Source organism: Passer montanus, unplaced genomic scaffold (genome assembly GCF_014805655.1).
Source record: "Passer montanus isolate IOZ18808 unplaced genomic scaffold, ASM1480565v1 scaffold23, whole genome shotgun sequence".
NCBI lineage: Eukaryota > Metazoa > Chordata > Aves > Passeriformes > Passeridae > Passer > Passer montanus.
Genome location: NW_024366926.1, coordinates 7798049 through 7809835, shown reverse-complemented (window position 1 = coordinate 7809835; position 11787 = coordinate 7798049). Strand labels below are relative to the sequence as shown.

The 11787-nt window shown below is 41.9% G+C and overlaps 1 protein-coding gene across 4 annotated transcripts; it reads left to right on the top strand.

Annotated features, from left to right (window-relative positions):
* Window positions 1–247: 247 nt before the first annotated feature.
* TRMT10A (tRNA methyltransferase 10A) lies at window positions 248–10402 on the top strand. 4 transcript variants are annotated; one of them, XM_039710621.1, is made up of 8 exons: window positions 248–280; window positions 1352–1655; window positions 2653–2815; window positions 3232–3303; window positions 3725–3799; window positions 4768–4917; window positions 5481–5586; window positions 6886–10402. In XM_039710621.1, the coding sequence occupies exons 2-8, from the start codon at window positions 1474–1476 to the stop codon at window positions 7050–7052; spliced, it is 915 nt and encodes a 304-aa protein (XP_039566555.1). In that variant the 5' UTR covers window positions 248–280; window positions 1352–1473; the 3' UTR covers window positions 7053–10402. The 4 variants fall into 4 exon arrangements, with proteins under 4 accessions (XP_039566555.1, XP_039566554.1, XP_039566556.1 ...); XM_039710620.1 differs by lacking the exon at window positions 248–280 and adding an exon at window positions 305–451; XM_039710622.1 differs by lacking the exon at window positions 248–280 and adding an exon at window positions 305–455.
* Window positions 10403–11787: the final 1385 nt, after the last annotated feature.

Sequence of the window (11787 nt, the reverse complement as noted above, 5' to 3'; positions counted from 1 at the left end):
GGGAGCACGGCACGGCCGGGACCTCTGCAGCGACAGCTCTGCCCTGAGGAATGCCACCAGCCAAAAATACTTCTCTGGCCCCTGCCTGAACTCAGCGGGGCCATCGAACCACCAGATAAAAATAAGCTTTTCTCTTCCTTTTCGCTGCCCTTTACCCCCGCGCAGCCCCCACAGCCACGGCCGGGGGCGGAGGGGCTGCCGCGCGCCCTCACACCCCCCGCCGCTGGGGGGCGCCCTGCGCGGCGGCCTCACGCCGCCGCCCGCGCGGGGCGGCTCGCGGGTACGTTGCGGCCCCTGGGGGGCGGGGGGGAACATGGCGGCCCCCAGGGGCCCTCAGCGGGGCCCGCTCCGCGCCCGGCACTGCCGCCGGCGGGACACGGCCCTGCGGGAGCTGCCGCCGGCCCTCGGCAGTCATGAGGGCCGTACGGCGTGTCCCTGTGCAGATACACGTGTGCGTGCGTGTGTACATATATATATATATATACAATATATGTGTGTGTGTGTATACGCGCACGCCGGGCTCGGTGTGTGAACGCCCTCAGACAGGGAAACCGGGATGTGGCAGCAAAACCCGCGCTGGGTTTCTGCTGTGCCGTGAGGTTCCTGTCTCTGGTGCCGCTGCAGGAAGCCGCGGGTTGCTGTTTCCTGCCTGTTGGAGATGCAGTGCTCTCCGTGAAGTTGTCCTTGGGGAATTGTGTGGGTGTCGAGCACAGAGGAGCTGCTAGTGCAGAAAATTGCCATTGGAAAGGAGTGGTTATAATTGTACTTGGTTTGAACCGAGAGCGTTTTGCTGAATAACAATTGTTCATCCTTTTACTTGCTGTGTTTGTCTACTGACAGTGGCCAGTGTCTGTTACTGTCCAGTGCCTTCTGTTTTCAGGAGAAATAAAAATAAATTTTGAAGGAGTACAGCTCGTTCACACTGCTTTTTTTTCTCCCCAAATGGCTTTAGTCACTTTAAAATTACATTTCTGTAATATGCTGCTGTAGCTCTATTGCAAGATACATCTTGAATTTTTTGTATTTGTGTACACTAGTGTGTATACTGCTAGTGCTTTTTTTTTTCTATTACATTTGATTGTCTCTGATTCTCTAATTTTATGCTGTTGTTCTTTTGCAAAGTTTTTAATCAGAAACTATTCACTACCTGCAGATCTAGCCAGCAGAATTTTAGACTCTCAGAATACAGGTTATAACCTTTCTAGAATGTTTTATGTTACTATTTGCAGAGGCTTTAAACAAACAAAAAAGGCCTTCTCTTATTTTTTATTCAGACTTATAGTAGGTGTTGAGTGGTGTTTGTTCTAGTTGAGCATCTTGTTAATGACACTCATATCACTTTGTTTCCTAGAGAATTGGTGAGCAGAAGACTTGATTTTAATGAAATATCCAGCATGTGTTGAGAAACACGTCAGAAAATCCAGCCAAAAGCTAATGTCATCTGAGTGACCCACAGACAGTGCAGAGGTGCCAATGGAAAATACCCCACTCCCTGAAGCTACTGATGTGGAAGGAAAGGCAAAGTCAATTGACAATCCAGTAGAGAGACTGGAGGCAGGCCCAGGCAAGGAAGAATGCCTTGAGTCCATGTCCAAGAGGCAAAGGAAGAAGCTGTTGAAGCAGAAGCAGTGGGAAGAACAGAAAGATCTACGGAGGTATGGTTTGCAAAGCAGCTTCCCATGGTTCCCATGTAATATTTAGTGCTAATAATAACGACGTGCCAGCAGAATGTGCTTGTGAATTGCTTCATCAAATCAAGGCAGTTGAACCAGTTTTCTCCCACACCAGGTTTAAAGCAGTAGCCCCAGGCTACTTCGTCTGCACTTGAGGAGGCTGTAGAGGTAAGCATCCCCTCCTCATGCTGGAATTGTTCCTCGGCTTCAGGAGGATGTTAGGAGGGATTCAAACGTGCATGTTGTTCATTTGTCAGGAGGGAGACAGAACTTGTGGCCTTGTTCCTCTTTTCCTGATGCTGTCAGACTTGAGATTCCTACAAAGACACTGAATAAAAGCAGCTACATTTGACACATGAAGTGCTGTGCTACAACTGACACTGACTTATATGGAGCTTCTGTTTTGTTGTGTTGAGAGAAAGTGTATCTGCAAATGCACTGATGGTGGTTTATTCTTATCCCACTGACTGCCAGGTGCTACTTCCCAAGAGAGTGGTTGTTGCTGTCTCTGAAATTTGATCTCCCAACTGCCTGCTCCTATCAGGAGGACAGGAGGATGGAACAATTTCTTCAGAAGCTTTTTGAAAAACTGTTCAGTGAAACAGGATGTGAATTGTCTTCCTCATTCTGATCCTGATGCTGTGATTGCTGCTCATGTGGGAACTAACCACTTTTTGGCTAGTTCTGTTAGGAGACTTAGAGCACCTTTAAATCCATGAGACTCCCAGTATTGAGTTAGTTGAGTAAATTGAATTTGTGTCAGATGTCTGTCTTTGTAGGTATTTACATAACTTCACAAAGGTGGGGGCTTTTTTGTGCTGGTCTCAGTGTGGCACAAATGCAGGCAACAGGCTGAGTTTAAACTATCACAGTCACAGGACAACTGCTTTGGTCCCAGAAGTCTGCATTTGTGTGCATAACACAGTACCTCAGCAGACTTGGCAGCACTTTTTGAGGATTGATTTGTTTGTTTACTTAGGCAGAAACGAAAAGAAAAACGCCAGAAGAGAAAACTAGAACGTCAGTCAAAATTGGATTCCAGTAGTGAGGGGAATGCCAGAAAGTGCATGCGCAGGGAAGTTGTTCCTAGCACACTTCGCCTCATCGTGGACTGCAGCTTTGATGACCTGATGGTGTTAAAGGTAAAAGGAACTCCAGATTAACTAGGTATATTTAATTTTCTCAAATATAGATTGTATGTTGTCAGGATTTTCCCATGGGTTCAGACCAAGTGTTGTCACAATGATAAACCTGCTTGATTCCTCAGATTAATTTTGTATGTTAATTGAATCCCTGTAATTTTTTTTCCCTAGAATAATGTAAATCATGCACATGCATAGAGGTGTCTAAGCACACCTGTGTGGAAGAGGTGTGTGTCTCCTTGTCAGCAAAATCCCTTCACAATGGGTGTTTTTTCTCTGCCCATACTCTCTGAGTAGTCACTTTAGCCAGTTAAAAGCTTCCTTTTTCTCTCTTTAGCTTCTGACTGGCTCATGATAAAGCATTTTGTGATGGTCTGTATGAAGGACTAAATAAAAACAAACTGTGTTGTGTACAGGATGTTAAGAAGCTTCACAAGCAGATTCAGAGATGTTACGCAGAAAACCGCAAAGCATTTCATCCTGTGCAGGTAAGTTTGAACAAACTGAACACTGACTGTTGCCAAGTACCAAACATGAGAACTGTAGCAGGAAAATAAAATATTTAAGCTGCCTCTTTCATAAGAAAATTACTGCTGTTGTAACACCCACATGTTATAAAGACACTCCTATATATGGAACAGTTTGTGCATGCAGATGAAAAGATCCAGGTGTGCCAGTGAGAGGCTGTTGATACTCTTGGCTATAGCTGTGGCAGATTTTTAAAAAAGTCACTCTAAGTCGGAATTTGTCTTTTAAACGTATCACTATCTATATGAATATGGTCCTAGTACTGCTTCCATCTAAAAATATTAAGTGTTCTAGCTAGTAGTTAAGAGTAGAAAGAGAGGAAACAGATTGTGGTAAATTGACATTTCTGTATTTTGTACCTCTTGTTTGTTCTGTTTGAAGTTTTACTTGACCAGCCATGGGGGACAGTTGAAGACCAACATGAACGAAAATGACAAAGGATGGGTGAATTGGAAGGTGAATAATTGAGTATTTCTGTAAAAAGTTAAAATCTTGATTATAATTAACTATATTGTTAGTTGTGAAGAACACAATTTTTTTCTACATGGGCTTTTGTACTACATGTGAGCAATAGTATATTTGAAAAAATGTAGCTTTTTGTCCTTTTAATTGATTTAACTTTAATAAGCCAAAGACTGCTTCTCTTGAATCTAGATTTGAATTTTGCTTGAAAAACTACAAACAGATCCATTTTCACTTGTTTTTATTGAACAAATTCCATTCTTGATTAAGCAGGACTCCTTGATTTAGGCAGTTCCAGCAGTTGTCTGTCTTGACAGTGCTCTTTTATCCCTGTCCAAGATAAGACTTACCAGTTGGGATGTGATTCTCTGGTGTGCACTTCCACTTTCATCACATTGCTTCTCAGCACTGAAGTGTTCTGGAGAGAAGTAGCTTCTCTTATGGTTAAGCTCAGGTTGGTTTTCCTTGTGTCTCACTGTTAAGCCACTATTCCAACAACTTCAGAGGAAGAGCACTTAGAACAAATAAAAGCAGTCCTGTTTCCAGCAGTTCTTGTGCAATAGCTGCTTCTTGAGAGCTTAGCATAAATTTCTCTTACTGAACAATTAATGTTAGCTAAGCCTTTGCTTCTGGGTTCACTTTTCTTAATGGACTTGAAAATTACTTAAATCCATAGGAGAAATGTGGCAACGTTTGAAGGGAATCATAAGAACTTAAGGATTTGTAAAATTCTTTTGGGGTTTCAGAAAATTTCTTGCTTATTTTTACAAGTCAGTGCTCTAGGGACTGGATTGTTTTCACAGAAAATCAATCTGCACTGTGCTATGTATTTGAACATGAAGGAGGAATGTGGAATGACCACATACTGTTGGATTTATTTTGCCAGTTCCATCTTGGTTCTTTAAAGCTTGGCTAGCAATTCATCAGTTGAATGTAACTTCTTTTAACTACCTTTTTTTGAGGATATCCAAATTAGAACAGAGCACTATAGTGAGCTAATGAAGAAAGAAGACCTAGTATATCTTACCTCAGATTCCCCAGATGTTCTCAGAGAGCTTGATGAGAAGAAAGCCTATGTGATTGGAGGACTGGTGGATCACAATCACCACAAGGTAAACTGTGGGTCTGTTTCTTTGCAGCTTTTTTTTTGGCACCTTATTTGGCATTATTGCTGTTCATGTGTAAACGAACATAATTGACAATGAGAAGTCTTCTTCAAAAAAGAATTCAAACAATGTTGAAGAAATGTGAAAAACACTTGTAGTGGCAGCAGTGACTTGTGTTCCAGAGTTTTCTTATCCTTCACTCTTCCTCTGAAAAAATACCAAGTGACTACAACCTGAATAACTTTGTACTTTAACATAAGCTCACCTTTATAACAGGCAACAGCTGATGGTTCTAGAGCTGCAGCTGCATGAACAGGTTTCATTTACAATCCTTTTGACCACAGGTCACAGCGTGACATATATAGAAAGTAGTGAGTTTTCCAGAGGTAGTAGCCCTTGAGGAAGGTGCTGTCCAATCGGGTTAAGTTTCTTTTTGTAATCAACTTCTAAAGCAACATCGTGGCAGCCCAGGCAAAACTCTTGCCAGAAAATGATACTTGTAGTGAATCTGTATGGGCCGATCTGAAACAGTAATTCTCAATCCACTTGTTTTGGTCTCTTTTCTCCAGGGAATTACTTACAGAAAAGCTGTAGAGCAGGGAATTGGTCATGCACAGCTCCCACTTGGAAACTTTGTCAAAATGAACAGTCGGAAAGTGTTAGCTGTCAATCATGGTAAGTTCTAAATCATAAAATAATTACATTATTTTAAAATATACCTGTAATAGTCACTGTTCAAACCCTCTGCACTGTAGTGCAGATGCCTAAACCTTGTTTTATTATGTTGATATTTGTTGAATTTAGTTGCCTTCAGAATACACTAATTGTCCTGACCGTTAAATATTATAGATATGGTTAAATGTAAATGACGGTGTCTTAGCCATTTAGAAGTGCACATTGTATCCTGGTGGCTTGTCTGAGGATTACTTGTGGCTTTCTTACCATCCTGGTCTTGTTTCCAGGTTTACTGTATAAGTGAGTGAAATGTTGGAAACTATCCAACTTTGTATTTGATTGTAGGGTACACATTTTATGCCAAGGGAGGATGAATGTTTGTGATGTTTTCACCTCTTTCAACAGCTTCGTTCAGCAGTAACTGCCTCAGTACCTGTAGACTTTCCTCAGTTGGTATCAGCAGTACTCCAACTACTGAACTTTCATAACTGTATTTTTACCTGATTTCCTGGTTCTGATTGAAGTATTCAATTGCTTAACCAAGCCTTGAATCCTGCTCCTTTAAAACTTTCAGCTTTATTATTAGATTGTCTTTCAGTGTTATACAAAAATACATGGAAAATGGAGCCTACTCAGACCTTCATGGAATTTTTTGACATGGTTTCAAAGTCTTTATTGTGCCCCACTGCACATTCTTTAGCTTATCTTACCTTGCTTTATTTCAAGTTTATTTTTTTATGTAACACATTGCTCAATGATAACTTTATTTTCTGAAAGTGCCATATTAATGAGGCTGGCATTTGCATGATAATAAAGATTATTTAAGCATGGAGGAAAATATAGTATGGCAATGGACTTAAAAATTATCAAACCTTATGTATTTGTAAGATGTTACATGTTTCTAAAATTGGATCTTTCACTGTTGCTTTATATAGAAAGGAAGAGCTAATTATAGCAGGGGTCAAAACCTTTATTAAAGTGCATTCACAGCAGGATTCCTGTCAAACATGTGAAAGCATCAGTGCCTGTACAGAAGGCACTGGTGAGACTGAAGTATTTGTCTCAGTCCCTGAGAGAAATGCTGTCATGCAGCTGGAGACTCGGGGTGTGCTTGGCTTCAGGCTGCAGTAGTGGCAGAACTGCAGTGTCTGTTCCTGCCTGCTTTTCATCAGCTCTGCTCTGAAGATGCCACAAGAGAATGCACATAAACCTCTGTAAAGATGGATTTGGGGGTGTGTTGCTATCAGCAATTCACTTACCTCCCTGTAAAAGACCTGATGGGCTTTTCTGATGTTGCAGTGTTTGAGATCATCCTTGCATACCTGGAGAAGAGAGACTGGAAGGAGGCCTTTTTCAGTGTCCTGCCACAGAGGAAAGGGGCTGTTCCTTTGGGAGACGCCAATGATTCATCCAAACATGCTCTGTCTGGAAAAGAAGATGAAGACAATGACTCGGACAGCAACTAGGCTTCAGAATTGGATGATGGGAAGGACAAGAAATGCAGTTCATGGAATAAAACTGGGACATGAAGTAGTTTTACTTCACAGACCACCTGCTGCCCTTGTAATGCTGAATTGTCTCGGTGCTTGGTAGTCCCAGAGCTGTTTCTGTGCATGAAGGGTTAAGTTAAATGCAGGTTTTTACCCTTTTAGAACTTCAATATAATAGCTTTTTAAAAAGAGGGGGGGAAAAGAAGAAATTAATGCAGCATTTATTTTTTCCCAGGGAAGCTGTTTAATTTAATTTTTTTTATGTTATTTTTTATACATATCAAGTTGGGTGTAAATGCCAAGAACATTAGCAGTTAATATTTTAATGTATGCAGTCTTGTCTCCATTTCTGTTTAAAAGTTTTCTTCAAAGCAATGAATGACAAGTGCTCCTTTGGTACCAAAACCTGTACCACTAGTGCCTGCTGCAAAGTGTGCATGAACACTCAAAACAAAAATTCTGATTTTCCTGAGCATCTCAACAGACAATCACGAGCAACTGAACTGCCTGATTTATATATTGTGTTTAGTTAGCTGGGGTCAGTAGGTAAAGTATGAATGTAGGGTTAAGCCAGTGCTTTATACTTGAGCTTGAGAGGGGTAGGTGTTAGCACAGGTGCAAATCACGTGCCTTGGTGGGCACATGGTGCACATTGAGATGACTCAATCTCTTTTGATTATTTCTTTGTATTCTCAGCAAAATTTGTCACACAGCCTCAGAACAACACCAGGAGAGAGGAACTCTTCCTTACAGGTCACTCAGATTCAGTATTACTGTGTAATCACAGGATCCTGTATGTATTGTATTGTCTGTCAAATATTTTTCCTTTAAAAAAAAAAGTCATAATCTTAGTCTTGGCTGGATGTTCTGATTCTGATTCATCAACTGACTTCAGTGCTGTGGCAGAGTAGTGAAGTGGACATCTTGGAATTGAGGCTTTGCTTCAGCCCTGAGAGCCTGCCTATCCCTTTTTCTCCAGGGAGTAGCCAGGTAGCTGCAGTGCCTGAATAAGTGCAGCTCTCACACAGGTTTCTCATGCCTGAAGAGCTTGAGGTCATGGCATCCTAAGTGTGCCTCTCTGCTGAGCTGCAGTCAGAGGGCTGATTCAGGTATGATTTGCCTTGTGCCCATTTTTCTTGTTCCCTTCGTTGTTACTGCTTTCAAGTGGAGACTGCAAGTGGGTCCCTATGGTCTGTAAAGGCTTGGCACCCAACTGGTTATCACTGACACACTTAGTGCACCTCTCTCTACACTTTCCAAAAGGCCAAGAGAAAAGTTTCTTCTGTTAAAAGGATGGATTGTGGTTTGTTGCTGAAGTTCCATGGGGCTTTTCTTAGGCTTTACAAAACTGTGATTGCTTTGTTGCAAAAACTAGATCAGCCTTTTCATAAAAGCATTGTGGGTTTTATTTCTGTAACAGAAAAGGCAGCGTAAGTGTACCCAGCATGTATTACACTCATTCTCTAACTGAAATGTGTAAAATTTCAAGGAATTACACCTTTACAGCTGAGAGAACCTCATGTTACTGCATGTAGCACCTATTAAACCTGATCTAAGACTCCTCAGTCTGTCCAAGGTTCCCTTAAGACCATTTCATTTCTGGGCCTCATTTACTCAGGCTTGAGAGTATAGGAGCAGACGGTTCAGACAAACTGGGGACTTTTAGAGACATGCTGAAAGGGTTCCAAAGCATCTTACAGAACTGTTGTGCAACTTAAAACACAGCTTTACAACTTTACCAGTGAAATTGGATACACACACCCACACACATACAGGTGTTTCTAAATCCAGCTGTGTAAATCTGAAGCTTACCTGTCTATGGACAAATAGAAGGAAAACATGGTCTGGGGTGTGTTGCTATTCTAAGGCTGTCACAACAGCTCAGTGGCTGCTGCCTGTTCATCCATGTTGCTTGTCTGACCCACACACTGGGGTCTTCCTGTCCCCCATCATAAAGAAGTGTGGCCAGCAGCTCAAGGGAGGTGATCCTCCTGCTGCTGTGGCCAGAGCTGGGGCTCACGACATATGAAGCCCATGGACCTGTTTGAGCAAGTCCAGAGGAGGCCATGAAGGTGCTCAGAGTGCTGGAGCACTTCTCCTGCAGGCAGGCTGGGAGAGCTGGGGCTGCTCAGCCCAGGAGAAGAAAAGGCTCTGGGGAGACCTTACAGCACCTTCCAGTACCTAAAGGGGGCCGACAGGAAAGCTGGAGAGGGGCTTTTAACTGACAGAGGGTGGGTTTAGGTTAGATATTAGGAAGAAATTCTTCACTGTGAGGATGAGGACTTTTAATTGTTTTTCATTTTGGGTTTACATATTGTGTACAAGTTATAGCCTTGTTTGACACTCAGGTGTTCTAGCTTGTGGCATGCTACTTAAGAAAGCACATTTATTCCTCATTTTCAATCTACAGACCTGACTGCTCTCAATATTTTCAAGATGGTCACTTGCATATTTCAGGCATGGCCTACTAATGCATTACACCTGAAGCAGAGATAAATCTGTTTTATAATAAGAAATGACAAGGAATTTGTTTCTGATAACAGTAATCAATATTTACATAGAGTGCTTTAGGCACTTCTTACAGAAAGAACTTTCTTTGAACCAGCTTTAGCTGTATGAAGTTAATGAAACTGTGGGAAAACACACTGAGAAGTTCTCTGCTTCACCCTGCTGTCCTCAGGGGAGATCAGCTCTGACCTGCTTGTCTAGCCAAGACTTAGAGACCTCCGATGTGATTTGTTCCCAGGCCATGATGTTAAAGAACAGAACATTAAAAAACAATCTGCACAGAAGCTCTAGAATAACAGGATCCCTGTTTCACCACCAGGCGTCCTTGCTGAGCTTAAGAAAGCTCTGACTTTCATCACTAAGCTTTGTAAAGTTTCAGGTACTGCCAGAACTATTGCTCAGCAATGCTGGGCAGCAGACTACATCCAGAGATCTTTAAACCTGTGTAGGAAAGCATTAAGAACGCAAGAAGGTATGGCTCAAGGAATCTGAAAAGAAAGAAACAGAAAATAGGAAGGGGATATGGCAGAAAGTAAAACCTTCTCACTGAAATGGGAAAACTTGCTTTTAGTTGCATGCAGTGGGAGGTCACAGCAAGATGCCATAAGTAATCCTGTTGTTTTGTTCCCTTCCCACCAAGCCTCAAGTCTTGGTTCAGATTTCTGAAGTCAGGAACCTCAGCAGTGTTTATCTGCATCCATGTTGTGACAATTTCCCAAACACTGTACTGCTACATGTTACTGTACTTTCCCCCTTCTTGTCCATTCCCTGGATTCAGGGCTTCCACATGTCCCATATGCTCACTGACCCTATGTTTGCTTATAGAGCCTCCATTCCCTGGATTCAGGTCAATCCGCCTTTGCTTTGGCTTCCACATGTCCCATATGCTCACTGACCCTATGTTTGCTTGTAGAGCAGTAGTGTTTAATTTGAGACACGACTGTGCAGAAGAGCATCTGAGTAGAAAAGAGCCTCTCTGAACTGCCCCATCTCAGAGGCTTCTGGTCACAGAGTTGACAACGATGGTGGGTTTTGCAGTGCACACTGGCACACTGCACAGGGGTGTAGCTGTCCAAGGGGATCCACACTGATGGTTATTCCAAAATCCTGTGCCCATGACAAGGCACATGCACTCAGGGCAGTCTTGGGGCAATGTGACTGCCAGCTGCAGGAGTGCAGCATGTGGCATTCCTAAAATCCTTAGAGATTGAGGATAAGGTCAGGGAAGTTTGAAGAGTTCAGTGTTCCTCTGATTTAAACAGAATTTTTTATTGCTCAGGCTGTGCTGTAGATCACACTGAAGATCACAGGTTCACTGTATCATTATTGGTATCAGTTCATATTATTGTAAAGTATCTATTTGTTCTGCAGGAGGGTTTTAAAACAAGCTATCAGTAAGCACACATTCTTCTTATCATAAGTTATTTTGAAAAGCAGAGATGGACTTCATTGTGACTTCCAAATCTAAAGCTGAATAAAGTTTGTCCCATCTTTGAAATGTGTACCTTAACTGTCTCTCTTTCAAGAAGGTGGCTTTGTTAGCTGGAACAACAGTGTCTACTACTGACAGTCCTAAAGCCAAATAATCAAATGTTTGATTCATATTTATTCCCTTTTGCTGCATTTTTACTTCAAGTACTGTAAGGTGTGCTTTTTAATTTCTCGTTTGCCTTGTTTGGCTATGATAAGACCTAAAATGAAGAAAAGGCATTATTTTAAAAAGGGGTGTTCATGCTTAATTGAGTACTCTCCTTGGATATTATTTTCCCCTTCAAATTCTTCTAATACTTGCTCTAAACCCACAAGCTAATTTGCACCTTTCACCTTTAGCATTTCTTCAGCTTACTAAAATGAATAAGGCATTGTCCTGTGAGCAGTTGATTTATTTCCTGTGTGTGTTTGGAAAGGTGTTTATTTCTGGATGTCTTTGTTCATGTTCTCACAAACCTGGCCGTCATCCTGTATGTGCTTAATTCAGCTCCATTGCCGTGTCATGCACATTTGTATAATCTTCAGATATGATCCCTAAACTTTTTGAAGGGCACAACCTGCCCTGCCAGCTAGCTCTGCTCAATCTCTGTGCTTCAATAATAATGAAAACTTGCAAGGTTTTGTATTTTGTATACCTAATCTTTTGGACATCCTCAAATGTGCAGGTGGAAAAACACAAAGGGAGCAGTCAAGCTTCTATACTGTGTAGGGT